The sequence below is a fragment of the Gekko japonicus genome, unplaced genomic scaffold (assembly GCF_001447785.1).
Source record: "Gekko japonicus isolate JY-2015 unplaced genomic scaffold, Gekko_japonicus_V1.1 scaffold383, whole genome shotgun sequence".
Taxonomy (NCBI): Eukaryota; Metazoa; Chordata; class Lepidosauria; order Squamata; family Gekkonidae; genus Gekko; species Gekko japonicus.
This window is the reverse complement of record NW_015164193.1, coordinates 879,167-903,124: the sequence shown is the minus strand read 5'-3', so window position 1 is coordinate 903,124 and position 23,958 is coordinate 879,167. Positions and strand designations below refer to the sequence as shown.

The 23,958-nt window shown below is 40.1% G+C and overlaps 1 protein-coding gene across 1 annotated transcript in view; it reads left to right on the top strand.

Moving 5' to 3' along the window:
* Positions 1-23,958, top strand: part of DST (dystonin) — a 484,671-nt gene that overhangs the window by 233,215 nt on the left and 227,498 nt on the right. Inside the window, exons 34-37 of the mRNA XM_015408298.1 lie at positions 4,324-4,412; positions 5,782-5,917; positions 21,656-21,808; positions 22,940-23,173. Coding sequence (XP_015263784.1) covers positions 4,324-4,412; positions 5,782-5,917; positions 21,656-21,808; positions 22,940-23,173 — 612 coding nt within the window. The remainder of the gene's footprint in view (positions 1-4,323; positions 4,413-5,781; positions 5,918-21,655; positions 21,809-22,939; positions 23,174-23,958) is intronic.

Sequence of the window (23,958 nt, the reverse complement as noted above, 5' to 3'; positions counted from 1 at the left end):
ACTATGCGGATTGAATACATTGAATTTCTTTTAAGGGTCCAATATAAATAATGTGGGGTGAAGTGATCTTATGCCAGTGAGTTGAACTCACTGTTTCCTTTCCACTAACGTAGAACCTTATTTTCTGTTGAAGCAAAGCTGTTTCTCCAACAGAAGATTCTTCACTTAGCAGAATGGAACTGTTGAATCGAAACCTGTGGTTCCTATGTGTAGTCTTCTCCAATCCTACTTGTCCACAAAATTTTTCATGCTGAGTGTTTACTTACACATCTTAAAGTTCTTCCAGTTCTTAAGAACATAAGAGAAGCCAATGTTGGATCAGGCTAATGGCCCATCCAGTCCAACACTCTGTGACGTAGTGGCCAAAAATAACAGGTGCCATCAGGAGTTCCACCAGTGGGGCCAGGACACTAGAAGCCCTCTCACTGTTGCCCCCCCCGCACCAAGAATACAGAGCATCACTTGGCCCGGACTGAGTGTTCCTATCTATACCTTGTGACTAATAGCCACTGATGGACCTCTGCTTCATATGTTTATCCAATTCCCTCTTGAAGCCATCCATGCTTGTAGCCACCACCTGTAAATTCCATGGGTTAATCACTCTTTGAGTGAAGAAGTACTTCCTTTTATTCATTCTAACCTGACTACTCAGCAATTTCATTGAGTGCCCATGAGTTCTTGTATTCTCTACCTGCTCTATCCTATGCATAATCTTGTAAACTTCTATCATTTCACCCCTCAGTTATTGTTTCTCCAAGCTAAAGACCCCCGAGTGCTATAACCTTTCTTCATAGGGAAAGTGTTCCAACCCTTTTATCATTCTAGTTGGACTTTTCTGCACTTTCCTCAATGCTATAAGATCCTTTCTTACTGCTTAAATAATATATATATTTTTATCCTGGATGACCTACTGTCTCATACTGCACTAATTCCCCAAAGCAAGTTCCTGAAAGAATTATCAGGAAATACGGGTTTTAAATTGTTACCTTAAGGAAGTGCATAGTGCTTTTTCAAAAGTTTGACTCCCTTAAGTGCATTTTTATCCAGCCCTTCTTCTAGTGCATGCAAGAAGGAGTAATAGAGTTGCGCTTCCTTGATGACAGTATGTAAAAAGTGAGGGATGGATACACCTGTTTACAGCTCTTAACAGTGATATAGTGTAGTAACTTGCATCATGAAAATTCAGTGCCATCATCAGATGGTATAAAGAAAGAAGGGATACCTCTTTTATATGACTGTTACCAGACCTATCTCTTTCAGTGAATAAGAGAACTGCATTTTGACCACAAAAAAGATGTATGCATTATACTTTAGACATTTCACTTCCCTACTGCAGTCCTTCACAGAGAAAGCCACAATATCCCCTTGAACTTTTAGGCCACAAGTGCCAGGAAATAAGTAGCCCTTTTATCGGGAATATCTTGAATATCTATAACCCCCCACATTCTAGCATAGCCTCCATAACAGGACTTCTCCGGGTCTAGCAAAGCATTCAAATACATATCTGACTTTAAAGTAATTTGGGATAAACTATGGGGACACTGTTAATGAAAAAAAGAAATATGAAATTCCTCCACCCTCAGTATTGGCTGACAGAACTTTCTTAGCCCGTGCCTAGTAAAAACAGACAGTCAATTGAAGATGATTTTAATGGCTTTCTACTTCATTGGGATTATTTCTCCAGAAAACGATGTTTTCAGGAAACTGGAGGTGACGTTTTAGAGCTGTCATTGCCTCCAGTAGAAAGTTAATTTCTTGTGGCCTGTTGTAGTCTTTGTTCAGGCCACATTTGTTTAGTATTTCTGGGTATGTTATGGAAACTCTAAACTAAGCATTACTGCAAGGCGCATGTGAGCATTTTGCTGTGATTGTTTTGCTGGCAGGTGGCTCTGAAATGCCCAGCCTGCCTCTAGCCCCTTCTTTTTAAAGACAAAGTATGAACCAAACTGGAGCCTAACCAGCAGGTCTGCTGCCTCCCCTCCAGGTCATCAAATAACTGGTCAAATGGGGGCAGACCAATGTTGGGTGTTCTGCCCTCCCCTTAAGTGCTCCAGCTTAAGGCTGGAGCTTGTTATGGATGCCGATTGGACTGACTACAGTGAGCAAGACACTCCCTTGCCCAGTACTCAGAGTAATTTGTGTATGATTTCTAATTTCCATGCCCTTTAATACATAAATCTTTACACGTATTCATGTATTTCTTTTTAAAAAGTCATAGAACAAAGTTGACTACAGCAGTTTCTGTTTACAGTCTGGTCTAATTAGTTTAATTTCCATGAATTCTTGCAGGTAAGGCAGGGGTGGAATTAAGAAAATTAAACAAAGACACCTTTTTCACCACATCAAAACTTCTATGTACCACGTTACTTATTACAATGATCAAGCTTACCAGTACTAGTGCTACATTTATAAGAGCAAAGGGAAAGTCATCCTTTTGCTCATTGGAAACAATTCTCAGTGTGCAACCACAGAAACCTGTAGGCAAATGCTAGAGCCCTATTTTTTAATAATTCTTTTCTGTTTGCTTAATTTCTTTCTGGAACAAGATTGATCATAATTAGTTCATCTGTTCACTCTAGGTAGACTTGGAAGGCTTTAAACTAGAGATGGGCACGAATCTGCCCGCGATCCTAAGTTTGCTACTAAAATCTTCCAGGTTATAGTTTGCAAACTGGGGTACATGCAATCTTGCCCCCTTGACCCTCCCACAACCCTCCATGTAGTTTTCGGAGGTTCGTGCATCTCATGGTGGGAAGCGGTGGTGTGGGGTGAGAGGGATCACTGAAATGGCTTGCATCTATTTCAGCCTAACAGCTGACGAGTGCACCAGCTCTGCTGTTAGGCTGAAATGGATGCAAGCCATTTCAGTGATCCCTTTCACCACCACCACCCACTGCCAAAACATATTGTTTTGATATTTAAGGTAATTTTTAGTGATGCAACTTTGAGAACTCCTAGTTTGGAATAAGATAAAAATAAAATATCAGAATGTTAGGATTCATTCAAGAGTCACAACAAACCAAAGTTAGCAATAAGACTAGTTTATTACTGGAACATGTGATCCCTTTCCCTTCTCCTCTTTCCATGTTCTCTTCCCTAGCATGTTGGAGATGAGAGTGAAGAGATCCTTGTTCAATCAAACTACATTTTGTTGTGGTATCTGAGTATTTATTTATTTGTCAGATTTTTATCCCACCCTCCCGGCCCAGGCTGGCTCAGGGCGGCTCACAACAGAACAACATCTCAATGAGCATTTGAATAAATTAGGGTTTGTTCTTTTCCAGTAACACAGATTCTAAACTAAGATTGAAATGTGGGTTAGAAACCTAATCACTGGAAATGAAACCCCAGTTTGGGATGGCACAACAAATTAGAACTGGACAAGAATTTTTGTTCAAAACTTGGTGTGCAAGGGGAAGGGGGGGGGAGCCTAAGGAATGTATGTACCTGAGAATAAACAAGGTATGTGTTTGACACAAACAAACAAAAACTGTTGTGATGTCTAAATAGTATGAGTTAGATTTCTTCTCTCTCAGAAAACAAAACCACAAATTGTCACATTTTATTGGACCAACCGATGATAAAAAGATGGAAATATACAGTCTGGAGTTACACAAGCCCTGTTCACATGTTACAGTGAACTCACATACAGTCTGCATGTATGTGCATACACCTGTGTGTAAGAAACAGCCAATGCGCAGTCACTTTACTAATGAAACTGTGCACTGATATCCAGATAGATGTGGAGTTTAAATCACATGTTCAGCTGTACATGTATTGAATGTAATATAAGAACTACTCAAGTGTACATTGTACATGGACTGTATGTGTATTCCCTGCCACTTGAGAACAGTTAAAGATGTCTCCTTCAGTCAGTGGTGTTGAGCGTGTACGTGTTGGAGAAACAAAAACTGACGTTACTGCCCAGGCTGGTATCACTTTAGTAAGGCTGTGCTACTTGCAACCCATCTAAAATAAAGAGAAGAGTTTACAGTAAAGTTGTTTAGAAGAATAAAAGCTGTTGGCAAGTACCTTTATTTGCATGAAAATCTTTGCCATCAAATCCACAAGAATCACTTTTTTATATGTAAGCGAGTTCTAAGACTCCTTAATAGAGAACAAGACTGCTAAATGATGATGACTTATTGCAATACAATCCCCCCAATTGTCTTGATACTGTTAAAAAAAAATGTAATGTCTCTCATTTTCCATTGTTGAAACCTTTTATTTATTCTTTTGGATTAAGTAATTTCCTAAAAAACAACAACCCAATATCCCAAGATTGCAACTGTGGAAATCAGAACATACTTTCTTGTTTTTCAGATTTCTTCATTTGAACTGTCAGCCAAGAAAGAACAGATAGCAGAGGCTTTGCAAACAACACAGTCATTTTTAGCAAAACATAGCGATAAGTACGTACATTATTGTTATTGTGTTTTGAAATTAGGGATGCCCATTTAAATTACATGGCAAGGGGTACCACTGACACCATCTTGTGGTGAGTGGAATCAGTATGCAGGTCACAGATCCTGTATCTGTACTCCTGAATCTTGAACATATGTAACCTGGCCGGGGAGGGGGGGACTTTTTTCATTGTCATAAATGACAGCCTTTCTTAGAATTACATTGGAGCAGAATGTCTACACTAATCATAGCAATTGTAATTCTATGGCTTGATGAACTGGTGAACCAGTTTGACAAAATAGTTCAGATACCGAATTGTAAGAGAGAAGTGGATTACTAATATAGGGAATGATCCATCAAACAGTAAACATTCATTATAACAGAAAAAAATTAAAAGTATACTTGAGCATATTTGTTACTCTGTGGGACCGAAAAGTGCCTTCCTTTGTGTGGATTGTGCCCAAGGCTTCAAATTCCAGCTTTTAACTGGGATGGCCCCTGACACAGCATTATCTCACAGTTTCCATCTTCTCTATGTTCTGCTAAGTCTTCTTTCAAGGGAGAAACACTACCTCCAATGTAGAACGACCTTTTCTGATTGAGAAAGGCTTCTTCTGATGGGGAAATCTCCTTCTTTTTTGAAGGAAGTCTTTTTTCTGTTGGATGAAAATTTGGTGGAAGGAAGTCGTAGGATCCAACCCTGTGTGTCTCATGACTGCATCATGGGTTAGCACTTTGGGTCAAACTTGACCTGAGGTGAATGATTAGTGATCGGGCTTCTGGAAAGCCACCTCCCCAGGCTAATTAGTAGCCTCACAGTGGCTGTTGTAAAAGTCTCAGAATGGTAATTGAATCCTAACAGGTCCCAAATCACTCCTCTGAAGCCACATTTAGCTCAAAAAAATCCCATCCTCACTTGGTGAGTATTTGTGTGAAGAAAAGTACTTGTCATTTTCCTCATCTAACTAATTGCACCTTTTGAAGTGGTTTAAGTCACTGGAGAAGTATGGGAGTAAAGTACTAAATACTCTGTTCTCCAGTAACTCTTCTCCAGTCTAAAGAGCCACTGCAAATTAGCTTAGGGAGGAAAAAATCCTGGGAACTCCTAATACAGTGTGGCTCACACCTTTGTGAAGTGTCTTTTACTCTGCTTTGCAAATATGTGCTAGCCTAGCATATAATAATATTTTAATTAAATATAGTAATAATATGTTTGAATTCTTCTTGATTGTTCATTTTATTATTATAAAATAATCTTTTGAGTTTAACAAAGGCAGAAGTCAGTTTTTACTGTCATGATAATTGTTTATTTTTTGAAGAGTTGAGTCGATGAAGCAACAAGCACTTTGATCCACACCTGTTTTTTTCTCTCCATAGATTGACAGATGAAGAGAAAAATGAAATGGAAAACCATATGCAGTCACTCCATGAAGGTTATAAACTGTTATCTAATGAAGATTTGAAGCAGTTGCAGGAGAAGCAAAATGTAGATGATGAAAACATGCATGAGAAGGTAGCCTACAGTCTTTGTTACATTGCCGGCTATAGTATATCCTCTTCTTAGTTTGTTTTATTGCATGATTGTCTAACTATGTATTAATACTGAAAAACAAAACTTCAGAATTGTGTGTATCACAATAGCTGATCCTGTACTAAATGAATGACAGTTTTCAATATATTTATGCATTCAGAATTCTAGTTTGGTGAATGTAATGAAAGAAGAGACAGAGAGAATATATGAACTTTTATACTGTGTGCCTTGCATGAACTAAGAGCAAAAAAAATCATACACCACTTAACTCTTCTCTTTAAAAACCATGTTCTCAATTGTCTTCAACGTTTATGCTTCAAAAACATGACACTGAATGGAAGTTCCATAGACTATACTTTACCATGTGCTCTCCCAGAGGTATCTCCATAAAGTATTTTAGAAGTAATTTTCAGAGGAGTACTAATTTGGAACCTGTATACTCACAAACTGTGAGAAAGTTCGTTTAATCAATGGAGAGTTAATATATTTTTTTTAAAAAAATGTTTACTGACTCTGAAATGTCAAATGAGTTGCAAAATGTCAACAAGAGGAACTGTTTCGCATACAGATTTCCAGTCTTGTTTCCAAATGATAATTATTGCAAGCCATTCTCAGAATGCTTTCAAGTGGGTACAGTAGGTCATTCTGTATATTGAGTGTCTATGTAAAAGTGCTGTATGCTGTAAACATGAATAGCATGCATATTTTTATGCCATGTAATTTTCTGAATACTCTAACTTCTCACAAAGCACATAAACAGCATGACAGTTTGTCTTTCAGATACATGTCCTTTTTTGCTCACTATATGATCATCTACTTTGTTGTCTACCACTAACCCTATTGATGTATGCAGAGCATAGGCTTTTGGTTCACCAGTGCATGTCGTGTTTCAATCTTCTATCACACTGTGTGCTGTGAATCACTGACATAGATCACTCTGCATTGAACTGCTAACATTCACAGTCTTACTCCAACTTTGGTAAGTAAGCATGGTACACACATAAGTATTAAAATTCAAACATTTAACTCTTTACTGTATCTAAAATGCTTAAAAAATCATATTTTATACTCATTTATAGGTGGACAAAGTCATAGCTGGCATCATTGATCAAACAACTGGAGAGGTTTTTTCAGTCTTCCAGTCACTTTGTAAAGGTCTTATTGACTACGACACTGGCATTCGATTACTTGAGAGTCAGCTTATTTTATCGGGTCTAATTTCACCTGATGCAGGGAAGAGTTTTGACCTTGAAGAAGCAAGAGCTTGTAAACTTGTTGATGAACAAACTGCGTCACAATTACAAGTTTTGCAGAAGGCTAAGAAGATCATTTCAGAATCAGAAGGAACAGTGCTGCCAGTTATAGCTACTTTTGAAAAGGGACTAATTTCAGAATCTCTGGCTATTAAAATTCTTGAGATTCAGCTTTCCAGAGGACATCTAATGATACCAGCCACAGGCGAACAGCTGACCTTGCAGAAAGCTTTCCAGAGGAACCTTATTTCAGCAAAACTGTATACCCATCTGCTAGAAAGACGTGACATGTGCAGAGACCTTATTGATCCCAACACCACAGAAAAGATCTCCCTTGAAGAACTGCTTGAAAGAACTGTAATAAATAAAGACGCAGGCTTGAGGCTGTTACCTGTGACCCCTCAAGAGAAAGGCAAAATAGTACTGAAGTGTGGAAGAAAGATAAGTATCCTGAGAGCATCACATGAAGGACTCATAGAGAGAGACACCATGTTTAGACTCTTAGGGACTCAGATACTTTCTGGGGGTATAATTCACCCTGAAGCAGGACACAGAATGAGCGTTGAAGAGGCCATGAGAGAAGGGGTTATCGATCAGGATGCTGCTTGTGCTATTCTGACCCATCAGGTCCAGACAGGTGGGATCTTGTGTCCAAGCTTATCAAAGCGTTTGACTATAGATGAAGCTGTACAGTGCCACTTGATATCCTCTAGTAGTGCTTTGCTAGTACTGCAGGCACAACAAGCCTTCATTGGCCTCATCTGGCCACACAGTGGTGAAATATTTCCTGTATCTACGTCTGTACATCAAGGCATGGTCACAAATGAGCTGGCCTGCAAAATTCTAAATGGACGTCAAAAAATAGCAGCGCTTTATATCCCAGAGACATGTGAAGTGATCAGCCTGGATAATGCTGCTCGGCGTGGAGAAATAGATAGTAACACTGCATCTGTCTTGAGTACTGTCACCCTACCTGATAAAATGCCTAATGTGGATGATACAACATCCCCTTTTAAAAGGACTGCAAGATCGCTTACATATTGCAAACTTCACCCGTTTGTCCAACATGATGATAAAAAAGATGTAGATGCTTCTGACACCACCGCGGTCTCACCTTGCAGTTCAGAACAAACTCAAAAGTTATTCATTTCTTACCTACTGATAAATAGTTACATGGACGCGAACACAGGGCAAAGACTTTTGCTGTACTGCAGTGACTTAAGTGAAACTGTCAGTTTGTTGATGGATGGCAGTGAGTCTGAACATCTTGCAAGTGGGACTGCAGGGCAATTTTATGACACAAATGTAAGCACAGAAGCACCCACTCTTCAGCAGCAGCAGCAGCCTGAAAATGTGGTGCTTAGCTATAGTACCAGTGACCCTGTAGGCCAGCAGAGAAGTGTGCAAAATATTTCTAGTGACTGCAACAGGAAGGAGCCCTGTAAAAAAAGTCAGCACAGTGAGAAAAGCTCCGGCAGAAATTATGCTACTATTGTGGCTAGTGGCTCAGAGCAGTCAAAATGTGCTGTGAACAGTTTAGTTTGTAAACAAGAATGCGGATCTGGAAGGATGATTACTACTGATCAGAATCCTGGAAAAGAAAATGTATTGCAAAGTTTGGCAGAACGTTCTGAACAAATGCCAATGGAAGTGTGTGAAAAGGTAACTGAGTCTCCAGATGTCAGCACTGATGATGCTGAAGAGTCTGTTTCAAAATATTCACTAAGGAATCTTCTGTCAAAAATAAATGAAGGTAGTAGTTGCATTGTAGAGGAGACAAAGATCAAGGAGAATGAAAACAACTCTTTGGAAAGTGTGAATAATCTTTTAGATATACATTATCCAGTCATTAATAAAGAAGTAGTTCAAAAGAGCACTGATGTTTCACATCTTCCAATCAATACTGTGCAGAAATGTATTCCTAACATTTTGCAGTCTAAAGGAGAAATTATGTCAAAGAATGAAAATGAAGTAAATGATGAGTTTCAGAATAGTTCATACACAAGCATGGAATCTGGCAATAAACTTTTAAATAAACTTACTAAAGGAGAACGTGTGGCTTGCAATGAAGGTGAGATGCTGCAGTCAGAAACTAACAGTTCTTTGCTGCTATTTAACTACAAAGATGGGAACCACAGAGCTCCTTTGCAAGGCTTCACTGATTCAGATGGCGCATTACCATTAAGAGATCACACTCTAATGTGTGAAGTGCATCCGCTGAAAGACTGTGTTCACATGGAGCTGCAGCAAGAAGAGCTTGTAGGCATCGGTGACTGTCTGCCATTGGAAGAACCTACTAATAAATCTAGTGTTTGCCCATTGGAAGACCATACTAAAGCACAAGATGCATCAGCATTGGGATCCACAGATGATAAGCATCATCTATCACTGAAATATTGCTCCAATAACCATAGTATGCCCGTGCTGGAAAATCATACTTTTGCCATGGGTGAAGACAAAACCGGTTGCATTAATAAATTATTGCTGGAGCAACAGATTGAAAGTAGGTCATTGGAAAATTATGTTGATGAACATGACGGACAGCAGCTCATAGACCAGGCAAACTTGTGTAGCGTATCATTGTCTGACAATCATACCACTTGTGATGGGGTTCCTCTTCTGGAAAATCATAATGAACTTAGACAAAACGGGACGCTTCAGGGAGACTGTAACATTACTCATTTAGAGCTACCTCTGGAAGATTACATTGGTACAAATGCCAGACCCCCAGAGGATATCTGTCCTAACATTCTTAATGGACAGTCCATTAAGATTTACACTGATAGTCAGTCTAATATTAGTATTAATTGTGACCTGTCAGTACCACCTCGTGTATGCTCTGTGGGTGATATTAATGCAATAGTTTCACATGGCAGGTTGCTTCTGGAAGATATTAACAGTAAGCCTTCTGAGCCACTGCATGAAAACAAGTATAGCACTCTTCGGTCAGAAAATGGGAATGACTACAAAGACAGAAAAGACCCTTGTGGCATAGCTCAGCAAGCAGATAGTAGTAAGCAGGAGTGTGATGCTGTACAGGTGGAAAGTAATAGTGATTATTACCATTTGGCCAAAACTGATGAGGCTGACACCTTTGTGGTTAATAGTAATGTTTTTTTGGAGCCTGACATTAATGCAGTAGCCATCATGGCAACAGTAGAGAAGCCAGTAAGTATACAAGAAGGAGGAGAATCTTCTCAAATCAGCCTGAATAACAAAGAGGAAAATATTCTATGTTTTAGTGAATTAAGTGACATGAATGCATTTGAAATTATGAACACAGCAGCATTCAGTGCAAGGATACTAGACACAGTCCTAGAAAAGGTGGAAGAAAGTGTAGATGTGGAAAAGAAAGATCAGGAAAAAGAATGTGAAGAAAGAAAAGAGACTGACCTTACTCTTCTGCTAAAGGTGTGTAAAGCTACCTTGAAAGGAGTGGGACAGGAAGAAATCAGAAAGGATGAAAATGAGATAGATGAAAGTGAACATGAAAGCTTATGTGCGGATAATGATGGTGGTGATAATGATGACACTGAGGATGACTTTAACGATTATGATTATATGGATTTAGATGATGATACTAATGATGACACTGATTATGAGGATGAAGAAGTGATGGAAATGCACTATTCACAGTGTCGTGAAGAAAGTGCTAGGCTCCCGGTACCTGTACTTTTGGAAATGACAGAAAGCGAGAGTTTACATACAGAAAATAGTTTGCACTCAGAGTCAAAACATGATTTGCTGTGCTTTGAAAACTACAGGGTTGATGAATGCCAAAACTTAGCTGATCCTGATGAAGAAAGTATTCAAAAACTTCCATGGAAAAGTAACAAGAGCCAGAAAGAAGCCAAAGAGGCTTCTGAGTCTGTTATAGGAAATGAATTTATATTACAAGACAGCAGTGAAAGTATTTCAAGACAAAACAGTGAACTCTCTCACTTAGGCTCAAGCATTGATGAGATGTTAGAAATTGGTCAGGCTGAGATACATTTATCCTCTGAACAACACTTATGTACTGAGCAGAACAAAATTCGAATGCATGAGGATGACTTAGCAATGTCATCATCAGATCGTGATCCAAGTCAGGCAGTAGATGATGGAAAATTAATACAAACAATTAATAATTCGCCATACAGTCAATTAGAGAGTAGTGCCTGGAAACAGAATGGAGTAGATATTCTGATGGAAGATAACATCCAGGAATCAAGTGGATTGAGAGAAAGCCTGGAGGACACCTGCTCATCAGTAATTAAAAATGGTTCTGGAATTATTTTCTTGTATGACCAACGTTCAAAGGAAAGTATATCAGTTACACACTCCAGTGGCATCAGTACAGATGTATCAGTGGGCCATACAGAGGATTTTGATCTTTCTACTTATTTAAAGCAATGTGCAAAAGATGTACAAGCCAAAGATATCTTAGCACTGAAAGAGGAAGGTGCATATTACTTGAAGGAAGTTGAAAGCGACCCAGAAGGTGTGCAGAATATTAATGAGCTAAAGGTAACTGAGAATAAACAGGAGAAACAGCATGTGGTAGAAACAGATTCTAAAGCTCTGCTAACTTTTACGTCACTTATATCAGAAGTGGAGAAATCTGGAGATAGCAAAGACAGCAAGGTTACTGTTTATTCTGAAGCTTATGATGATACAGTGCAAACTGACAAACATGCCATTAACAGCATAGGGCATGTTGAAGCTATTGAAGAATTAGGTAATAGTGCAGAAACAGAGTATAAGGACCATAAACATATAATGAATTTCTCTCCCAATATAGTAGCCACTACGTATGATAACAGACATGGCACTGAGCAGACAGTGCATGAAACATTGGTTAGTCACAGTGGGGGGGAGGAAGTGACTAAGGAAGACACCATTCTAGACCAGAGGTCTGCTTTCTCTGAAAATATTGTCAGGGGGAAAATGCAACAACCACAAAAAGATGTAATGTTCCCCGATTTTACACCAGTGGAGGAGCATTTAGTACATTCTTCTGAAATGCCAGCTATATTATCCCAAGGCTTAACAAGTATACTAAGAAGCAAAATGGAAGGTGGTCATGTGTTCTATATGCAGGAGGATGAACCTTTAAGTTATACAAGCACAAGAGCTTCGATGCAAAATCTACTTAAAATGCCTAATTCCACACACTACGAGGGTGAGAATTCTCATCAGTCTTGTGTCAAAAATACAAATGGTGATATTAGACCTGCTTCCAAAACAGATGACGGAAACCAGAATAATGCTGCCCCATGTCTTTGGCTTGATAATAGAAGTCCTGATCTCCTCTGTGACATACTGAAGCAGGACCACTGCCGTCAAAATATTGCTGACATGCTTGGAACAATGGATAAGAACTCCCAGACCGAAACAGAGCAACAGGGAGAAGCTATGACTCCTAAACAAATTGTTTCTCAGCTTAATCATGCTTTTCCCATCTCAAACAGAGATGGAGTTTCATCTGTACTAGAAGCAGAAGCTATTTCAGAGAATACTTCATCGTGCACTGAGGCTTTTGCTTTGAGAGGAGTCCATCAGGCTGATCATCTGTCCCAAAGCTTTTCTGGTGATGTTTTGGAAAAGAAGGAACCAGTAGCAGGACCTGATGCAACGAGCATTGTGAGTAGCAACTGTTACAATTACTTGTCTTGGAGGGAAAAGGCAAAGACACCATTGGAGAGTGTTTTGTACTTGTTGGTGGTTATACTCTTAAAACAATCCAAATTGGCATATATATTACCAGGGCTCTAGTCGGGGGGGAGCTCTCAGGTACGGAGCTCCGGAAGAGAACCTCTAGGGGGCGGGGCGGTCACGTGGTGAAGCCCCGCCCCCTTCTTTACCCCGCCCTCTGCTTCGATCCTCATTCCGTTTGGGAATGAGGATGAAGCAGGAGGGTAAGTAGCCGGGCCTTCTGACACACTTCCAGTGATGTCAGGGGGTGTGGCCTTCTGTCACTTCCGGTGATGTCGGGGCATGGCATATGCAAATAAATTATGCTAATGAGTTATGCTAATGAGCTCCGGCAGCTCTTTTTCTACAACAAGACACCTGTATATTACCAACTGAACCACCTATCACAACAGAAACAAATGAGCCCTGGATGCAACTGGAGAATTGTAGATTATAGTTTAAAGCAAGCCTCCAGGCATACTTTAAAATAGCAACCCTTTTAAAACAAATGAGTAATAATATAAACACATTTGATGTTTCTCTGCTGCTTAGTTGAAGGTGGTGTACTTTCAGTTGGTGTACTGAAAATGGCTTGTTTCCTGTAATGTTTTCAGAGATGCAATGGTATTCAACTGTGTTCTCAGCATGCAGAAACACTGAAAAGACATGCAACAGTGGTTCAAGATATGAAATTCTTCTTAGATGATCTGCAGCCCATCAGTAATGATCTGGAAACTCTAAAAGTTCAACTTGCACAGTTAGAGGTGAGGGGTTTTTTTTTTTTTAAAAAAAAACATTTTGTTTTAACAGGTACAGCATCTTTCAATATATAACAACTTAACATAGTTATATCATGGGTAGAATACAATCAATCATTTTCATAAACGTTCAAACGGAGGTGAGTTATCTGTCTACATGTCTTTTTAATATGTCAGTTGACAGAATGAGAGAGACCCATGCTTTGCTTCTAGAAGTCAGTAAAAGCTTAGGGAGGTGCATACACTACAGGGAGACTAGAGAATTGCCTGTATTTCTCCTCCTCCCTCATTATCCCATGTGCATGCTTGGACTGAATCCTGGGCTACATGTTACCCTACCACAAGCTGCATATTACTTGTGAATCTTTGCATGCAGTGAAATGTGTAGCCCATTCCTGAAGAAGGCTGGAAGGGAGAGGCTATGGCAGCAATATGCCAAGATAAAACATACCTGAGTACCCCTAGGATGAGATAAAGGAGGAAGATGCAGAACAGCATTGAAAATGAGCAATGGAACATTTATTGGGAATAAGGGAGAGTGAAAGAAAGTGAAGCATCATGAGAATTTGAGGCATATGAAACAAAGTGTGGTTGTGTAGTATTTTTATTATATATACATTTTCTTCCAAGGAACTCATGTCAGTATTACAGCTGCCATGTAACGCACAATACGTTGGTGATAATAATTTGGTCTGAGTAACATTATGACCTTCCTGGCTGCATTGTAGACCATCATTCATCCCTGCTGTATAGTGTCAATAGCATTGTCTTGTGAAACAAGTTTTAAACACAGTGCAAATAATTTTACACATAATTTTACACATTTCCTTAATTATCTTTTCCATGAAGTCATTTGAATCAAGATTGGCTGGCTTTGCTGTTATTTTGAAGAAAGATATGAAGGTGGCTGAAGAATTTGGAAAACTTTGGCATAGAGACATTCCCAGTGACCAGCTTGAAGATTTAAGGAAACAATATGAACATTTAGAAAAGGATTTCTTTGAGGTCTGTGACATGTCGTCAAAGCATGCAAAGCAAATAGTCTTTGCAGTAGATGCTGAAATGGTACGTTCATGGTCTGCATCTTACTTTTTCAAACCATCCCATTCCAAATACCCACTGCCAGTACGTTTTTGCAACCAAAAGCAATATCTTGCCTGTGTGAATCAGATATTCTAGACGGAGAATCAGAAAGAGGTGTGATCTTATTTCACAAATGCAGGCGAGATCTACATGTTTGGCAATGAATCATCCAGTGATAGGTTATTAAATGATGAGATGTCAGATGATATACATAAATAGAATTTGCCCTTAGAATAGGTGTTTAGCAAGCCTCTAAATAAAGGGAGTGAGCACTAAGAACAGAAGGAATCTGCTCTTGTCTTATGGAACTGTACTATTCAAGTTGCATGAACCCTTTTGCCCTCTTTCTGTATAGAAAGATCAAAAAAGAAGTGGTCTGATCATTTGTAAAACTGTCTCTGCTTTGCAGTCCTCTGATGGAAATACCTTGATTTCATATTTATTTGGTTTTCAGTCTTCTGAATGTATGGGGAAAAAATCTGCTTTTGAACTTTTTTTAGGCTAAACTGGCAGTGTTGCATCAGAAACATTTAGTTAGGCTTCAGGAATCTGCAGACTGGATCATGGAAAAGAGTGAAACCGCGAATACTCTCAGGGTGGATGTATGTGATTTGGAAGACATGAAGCAAAAGTTTCATCTATTCAAGGCAAGTACCACTGATTAGTGCCTGTTACTTAGGGAACTTCCAGATACTCTTTTATAGGTGACTTCTGCTCTGAATCAGAGTGCGGATGTACCATGTTCAGGTTGATTATCTCGGCGCTGGTGGTCACATTTATTTATTTTATTTTATTTACATTATTTATAGCCCACCTTGCTCACTGGGACTCCCACACTGACTGACATTATTGAAGCCAATATTAAGAGCAGTGTCTTAATGATAAATTTCACATATGTGTACCAAGAAGATAGCAGAGACAGCCACAAAGTCCATTTACTTTAGTAGATTGATTTTAAAATGAATGGTTTAAGGGTTGTAATTAAGGACCAGTGGAATCACTGGAAATACAGCCAGAAAGGTAATAACAGTCTGAAGTATTTTCCCCATTATTTTTAGGATACTTTTTATTTATTTTTGTTCATTTATTATAGTTATATAACCATGTTTCAGCACAGAGGTTCCAAGAAATGTATGCATTGAAACATAATGCAAACAACGTGAAACTATAGATACTAATTAGGGTTCTTAGAACATAGAACAAATGCATTTAGAAGAATGCAACAGGGGTACCCACCTCGTTCAGCATGCAGGCACCTTAGGAATTCTGGCAACTACAAAATGGCTGCCAAAGGAGGCAAGGCCAACCACAAAGTGACAGACGAATGACACAAAGCCAAGTGTAAATGGGTGCCACAGGAGCTGGAGACAACCACAAGATGTCGAGGAGTGAGATCACTCGTAACTCTAATACTAACCCCTCAACGTTTCTACAAGCTCTGCTTAATATAGTGCCTTTTTAAATGAAAATATTGTTTACAAGGATTTTCTTGATTACACACAGCTTACTTTTAGTAACACAGTGAAGATCCTTGTACTGAAGTGGCAACTGCTGCTGAAGCAGCTTTTAAGAAATCTGCACAGCCAGTCAGAAGCTGTGCTGGACAAAAGCCCCATCTGCCCCATGAACAGCTTGGCCAGTGATTTAGCTGAGGGCAGTTATGTGCAAGGAATAAAATGTGCTTGTTTGGAGAATGTGTCAACCATCACCCAAATCACTGTTTTACCTTTACTGGGTGGTGGTAAGTCAGTTATAAAGTCCATTGAAATCACTGCCCATGGTCTTGTCGGTGTTTCAAGGGGTTGTAAAGTCCCAGGGGGCTTTCCTGGTCTCCGTTTCCCCATTAGGCAAGTCTGGCAGGAACCCACGTATTGGGAAATGTCCGCCCTCATGCATGGCCACCAGAATTGTCTTTGAAGGAGGCGCAGGGTTTTCAGGTATCCAAAATGCCCCGCCAGTTTATTTTCATGTACCACAGTCAGGATTTCCCCTCTCAAAGTTCTGGGAATGAACACCCTCCCACCTCTATACCAACACCCATTCCCCTTCTGTTCCGCTGAAGGGTCAGTTTGGATGTCCTCCATGTCCCTGTCTGAGAAAGCTGTTTTAAATTTGCAAATCCAGGGTTCAACCTCAGTGGGATTCTCCACTTTTGAATGCGAGTTACAACCGTCTCCCCAACTGGGTGGGTGTGAACATTGAGTCGACGACTTCCTCCCGCTAGCTGTTATGTTGCGGGAGGCGAGACAGTGCGTCAGCCAGAGAGTTCGATTTCCCTGAGAGATGCTGGAGGGTGAACCGAAATTTAGAGAAAATTTGCTTGGCGTTCAGGCGCCTGGGTGTGTGTAATGCCTCCAAATGTTTGTGGTCCGTCCATACTTCAAATGGCCCCCTCGCCCCCTCCAACCAGTGCCTCCAGGTTGTAAGTGCCAGTTTGATAGCGGCCGCCTCTTTGTCCCAAATAGCCCAATTACGCTCCAGGGGGGAGAACTTCTTGGACACATACACCAGGGGATGGAACTTCCCATCTCCCTCCCATTGCAGGATAGTCCCTCCCATCGCCACATCCGAGGCATGGACTTGGATTACAAAAGGTTTATTTTCATCAGGGTGATTTAAAATGGGTTCAGAAGACTCCACATCTCAGGCATAGGCCCTGATGCATCAATTGGTCTCTGATGGCTTCTCTCGTCTTGTGTCTTGCTGTTCGTTGTTCTGTTGCTGTCTCCGCCACCGTCACCCTTGTGGGGACACGGGGCTGGTACATCCACAACAGGTTGGAGTGGTTCTCCACCTCGCAAGCCACCTGGATCCACCTGTTCAACGTCAGCGGGTTGCCCTGGGCCAAGGCCCAATCTAGAATTGCATGGTTCAGCCTGGCCCGATAAAGTTCAACGAGGACCTCTATGGGCCACCCCTGGAGCTTCGCAGCATATGTTTTGAATTCATTGGAGTACTTCCACACTGAGGGCCCCCCGTGGCACAGGCCTCTCAAGTGGGTGCACGCTCTCTCTAGCTCTGGGGGATCTTTGTATTGGCGACAGAGGGCCCACATAAAGAAGAAGAAGAAGAAGAAGAAGAAGAAGAAGAAGAAGAAGAAGAAGAAGAAGAAGAGATTGGATTTATACCCCGCCCTTCACAAAGGTGACAAGCTCCAGACACTTCAAAGAGAGGGAGAGAGAGGAACCTTCTCTCTCAATGACAGGCGAGCTGTAAACTGCAAAATGCACAGAGAGCCTGACAGTCACAAAAATAACATTAAAGTAGCCTTCTAGTCAGTTCCCAAGTAGTATAAAAATATTTTCATAATCAAAATGAGGTCAGTCAAAAGCACCACTGACTGAACTTCCCCACAGGAGCATGTTCAAAGTTCCAGATTCACAAGCAAAAAGTTCTGTAAAGGAAGCCCACTGCAAATCCATACATGTGTCTGCAAGAGAGTAAGATGTGCACTCTAAGAACATTTTGAGTGAGATCAATGACAGTGAAAACCTGTATGCAATAAGAAGGTTCTGAAGCACTAAATGTAGAGCTTAATATTACAGATCTAGTGGAGACAAGTTGAAGAAATGTAAACATCTGGTAATATTTCTTAAGATATTATTTATAACAAACTAAAAAGAAGTAAATAAAATACAAACACATAGAGCAGCACAGTGAAGTTTAGATATACTGCATGTCTGTGCTGGGCATCATTTTCCTTATTTAGGTCAGATTCCAAGATATTTAGAATAACAGTGCCCACCCTTCTTTAAATATAAAGTGTATATGAACTTCAGGCAAATTATATTTTTATCATACTCATTTTCTTTCCTTTGAGTCTTTATAATGCCTTTTCCTTTTTTTGCAAAATATTTTGTTGACTTTAGTTATTCTTATTACACAAACATCTTCTTCGTGGTCTCTGTGCATCACACCCTTGGGATACACTGCGCCTGCGCTGAACCTTCTCGGTACCGATAGCTAGCAAAAAGGGATTTTCGCGCCTCTCCCAGGTCACGCGCCGGCTCCACTGCGCATGACCAAGGAGGGGCACGCAGATCCCGCCAGTTCCTTCTGACCGCCGCCCAACAGCCTTCAAAGAAACAAGATGAAGGGCCGAGAGCAGAGGGGAAGGAGGGCGGGTGGTGTGAATGCACAGATGACCACTCGAAGATCACCAGTTACAGGTAAGCAACCTGTCTTTATCAACTTGCATTATAGAGTTTTTGCAAGAAAGGATTACCAAATTGAGACACGTCATAACCTCTCTTTAATTTTTCAGTCTGATTAGGAGAAAGGTTTCCTTCATTTCAAAAGCCACTCAACAGCTGTGGGAATTGAACCTGATTTCTAGTGGCGCACAAAGACTATTCTAGCAGCTATTAGCATATGTGAAATTGTATTCCTCTTATCCTTTGGGAACATAGCAGTGTAACTTAATAAAATAACCTTGACTGAGAAACAGAAATATAAACCTGCAACAGAAATATTCTGCAACAGAAGACCAGTAAATTTTTGCTCTTCAACATGTCCACCACATATGCAGATAATCTGCATTATGTAATTTACAGTACCAACATGTATCATGCATGTTTCTGTAAATTTTTGCTATTTTATATGGTGAGTAGTGCCATTGATATAGCATTTTTATCAAATTTTCTCTTAATCTAAGGGAGATAAAAAAGGTTAAACCATGCGAAAATATATTTCCATTTTTCCTTGGAGGTTTCATGTCCCAAATCCTTTTCTCACTTGGATTGAAACAAATGTTTAGAAACATTAACTGCTAAGCACGGAATCGCTTAAATTTTGAAAAGTAGCCTCTCTTGATTTTTACTTATGGTCTCTTTAGATTTCTTTTTCAACGTTAATCATGTTTTCATTGCTTAACTTGCAGGAAATAGGAAAAGAGCTTGGGGCTAGAAAAATGCACCTGGAATCCATAGCATTTGATGTTCAATTCTTCATTTCTGAACATGCCGAAGATCTTTCCCCGAACCAGAGCAAACAGCTACTGAGACTCTTAAATGCTACACAGAAGCATTTCCAGGAAATACAAGAAACAATAAAATCTCAAGCAGACCATTTAGAAACTCTAATACAGACTGCACAAGTTCTTGTCGACCAGAAGGTTTGCTTCTCCGTGTGGTTGTATTGTTAACACCATCCTGACATAAGTCCAGAAAATACATTTCTAGATGGAGAACTTATAGGGTATCTGAAATGGAAGGTCTAGCCTTCAGAATTCTAGAGAATTCTCTACAAGTGCAAAGAATCTCTTATAAGTAGCACATGTGTGTGCTTTAAGAGCAATTTTGTTTTATATAATATTCGTAATTTATAATATTTAGAAATGGTAAAACATTACTCAGCAGTGGATAAGAGTATGCTATTTTTTGCACATAAAGTTGACACCATAGAGTCTAAGGTTAGGGCTAGTTTCTTCAAGGGGATTTCTCATAATCTTTTTTACTCAATATTTGGGATTCAGCCCCACTCCTTACATAACTCAGGTTGGGGGACAGGGCTGCTGATTCTGCCTTGTTTTACATCTAAACGTTCTCTGAGACACTGTCCGTGCCATCCCAAGCACAGTTATACCTTTCTAAGCCCATTGACTTAAATGAAATGTAGCTCTGTTTAGAATTGCACTGTTTATCTGCTACTGTTGGGGAATTACTGCACCATGGAGTCAGGTTTTTTGAAGCACATTTGAAATTCTGACACAGGGTGATAGATGCAACCCCAAAAATATCTGGTGCAGGGGATGGAGCCAACCACCAAATGTCAGGAAGGGAGGTTATGGAAAACCCTAATAGTAACACTTAACCTGACCTGGATAGCTCAGGCTAGCCTGATCTCACCAGGTTGCAAAAGCTAAGCAGAGTCAGCCCTGGTCAATATTTGGAAGGGAAGCCACCAAGGTCATGATGTGGAGACAGGCAATGGCAAATCACCTTCGAATGTCTCTTGCCTTGAAAACCCCATGTGGTCCTCGTAAGTCAGATATGACTTGATGGCCAAAAAAAAAGGTAATAATTTTGGGCAGAAGCTTTGCTTAACAGAATGCCTTTCAAAATGAACATGCTGTTTAAAAATATTTTTCTTGCGTACACAGAGCTTACCTTCAGTCAGTACAGTGAAGACCCTAGTGCTGTGGCGGCAGCTGCTGGCAAAATCAGTGTGTTTTTTTTCTTTTAATTTGCTCAGCCAATCAGATCTCCAATGGCCAACCAGAAGCTGTGCTAGACTAAAGTTCCACCTGGTCCCCCCACCCACTTTCAAAAAACACCTGGTGGGCACCAGGAAAGCTGTCTATGGGTAGCAAGGCCATTGGCACCATGATGGGGACTGCTGTACCATGCTAAGGAGGATTGAGAGTTTTGTTAGAACTAGTGCTGGGCAGGACAGGAAAAGCTCCACTGTTCTGCAACCCGTGGGGAAAAAATTACTTTGGAGGTCCATTCTTTTGGATCATTTGAAAGAGGGCAGAAATGCAGAATTTCTAAAGTCATATTCAGGGGGGAGTTAATATGAGTAATGAATGTGATTGCATGTCTGCCTTGCTCTATTGCTTAAAGGTGGGGGGGGACATTTTATATTCTGGTGACATTTACCCATACCAACTGATCTAACACTTAGTTTTCAACTAACCTTTGTTTTGACATCCTTTTTCCAGAATTTGTACCTGTTTATTACAGGTTTCAAGCCGTTAAGTGACTTGGATTTTCACACGCATAATGCATGGCCAGACTTCTGCTGAGTGATTCCATCCAAAACCTGGTCTCTTTACTTACATCGTTTGTGAGGTTTATCCATATCTTCTATATTCAGCTTTTTTAAACTGTATGCAGCTGCTATCATGTTTACAGCATACTTTCAGAAAGAGTGTCTGATGAAAGCTTTGAAAATGAACTGGTACGAGAGCTTATGAGCATTCTATTCAGGTTTCTTCTTATTTTATAAATTAGGACTTGGCAGAACAACATCAGGAATTTAAAGAGAAGATTCAGGATATCTGTGACCTCCTTACACAGACTGAAAATCAGCTCATTGGCCACCAAGAAGCCCTTGTTATTGAGAGTGGCAAGTCTGAGTTGCAGCAATATCAAACCAAACAAGAGGTAAAAAATTCCCTCATATGCAACAAAACACAAAGGGTGCATTGTTAAATCACATTTCTTTGCAGAGAAATGAGACATATTTTTAGCAAACATGCTTAGGATCACACAGTAAAATTCTTTTAGAGTTGCTGTGTTTCTGGAAATGTGGTGCAAGGTGAAAGGTTGCATTGCACAATTTGGTAAATATTCAACCACATAATTTTTCTTGTGATACGCACGCACGCACATGATTATAATGGAAAGTATCTAGTGCTCTTCAGCACCTTGTCCAGAGTCATGTTTGAATTCTTCTTCTAAAATCAGTACTTCATTAGTCAGGTAGTAGTCCTCTGTCAATGTCCTTCTTGTTGCCTGAACAAATGTTTCAGATTGGTTCTCATCTGAGACATTGCCTGGCCACCTTCTCCCTTTATGAGGGTCTTTCTTTCTGTCTGCCTTCTTTCTCTCACACACCCAAAATATATTGAGCTGCATAAATGTTCATATTTACCACTTTTTTGTTTTGCTAAACTGATGGAAAGATTCACCCATAATCTTGGGGCAGGAAGGACATAATATTATGAAGAAAAGATACTTGGCTGTAACAGTGCAATCCTGATGTGGAGATAACACCCTTCTTAAGGCCATTGACTTTAGAAGTATCCTCCCCATCCACCCCTGTGTTTTGGACAGTTAAGAACATAAGAACATAAGAGATGCCAATGTTGGATCAGGCCAAAGGCCCATCCAGTCCAACACTCTGTATCACACAGTGGCCAGAAATACCAGTGCCATCAGGAGGTCCACCAGTGGGGCCAGGACATTAGAAGCCCTCCCATGTTGACCCCCCCCCAAGCACCAAGATGACAGAGCATCACTTGCCCCAGAGTCCCTATCTATACCTTGTGGTTGTACTCTGTTTCACATACTGATCAGTGCCCTTATTTCTGATTCCATCATCTCATGGTCATTATTAAGAATAAGATATTTGAATTAGCCAATTTGTGACTTCATCACAAAAAAAAGAGTAATGTTCAACACATGGAGATAAAACTGGCTTGCACCTTTCAGGAGGGAATTTGGAGAACTCAAACACTAAGTGCTAACTCTTCTTTCTGTCTTTTGTTACTCTTTGTCACCCCCCCTCCCCAGGAGCTACAGAAAGACATGCAAGCAAACACACAGGCATTGGCAGAGATTGTGAAAAATACAGAGATGTTCTTGAAAGAAAATGGGGGAAAGTTGTCACAAGAAGACAAGACTGCTCTTGAGAAGAAGCTGAATGAAGCCAAGACAAAGTGTTTGCTGCTAAGCCAAAAGGCTGAGGAATCGAGAAAAGAGCTGGATAAGGCTGTGACAACAGCCATTAAGCAGGAAACTGAAAAGGTTATTTAGCAGTGATTAGCATTTCATTTTGAAACGGTGTATTGCTCATGCATATGTTGACAACCCCAGACAAATTTCATGAATTTTGGGAGGGACTGTCATAAAATTCACCAGGGATTTTCAACAGTCACACAGGAATATCAACCTTAATTGAACTGCAATAAAAATTCTTAGAATTCCTACACATACCAAGTGGAAGGAACCCTTATTTAGTTCCACGACCCACCATAAGGAGGGGATCCTCTCAGCAATAGTCCATGCTTTGCAATAATTCCCTATGGATTTTCTGAGCATATAGCAGAGTGTGTCCATCCTATCATTGTGTTGGTATCCACAGATGATCAGAAATCCAGGAACTTCAGTATTTCAAGGAGGAAAGAATGCTTACATAGAAATGTACTGCCTTCATTTGTAGGTTTGTGAGCAAGTTTAAGAGTTTCATGATTCCAGCTGTGATAAATTATATCTTCAGGGCCAAAACAAAATCTGTTTAAGGACCAGTTCCTATAAAAAATTTTTTGAAGGCAGGCATGAGTTCTAAAGTGCAAAATACATGAGCAGTGAATGAAATGTGAATTACATTATTTACTGTGAGTCCCATTCCCTCTTAAAATATGTTCGTTGTTGTTCAGTCACACAGTCGAGTCTGACTCGTCGCGACCCCATGGACCACATCACGCCAGGCCGTCCTGTCTTCCGTCGTGCTCCGGAGTTTGCTTAATTTCTTGTTCGTTGCCTCGATAACACTGTCTAACCATCTCATCCTTTGCCATCCCCTTCTTCTT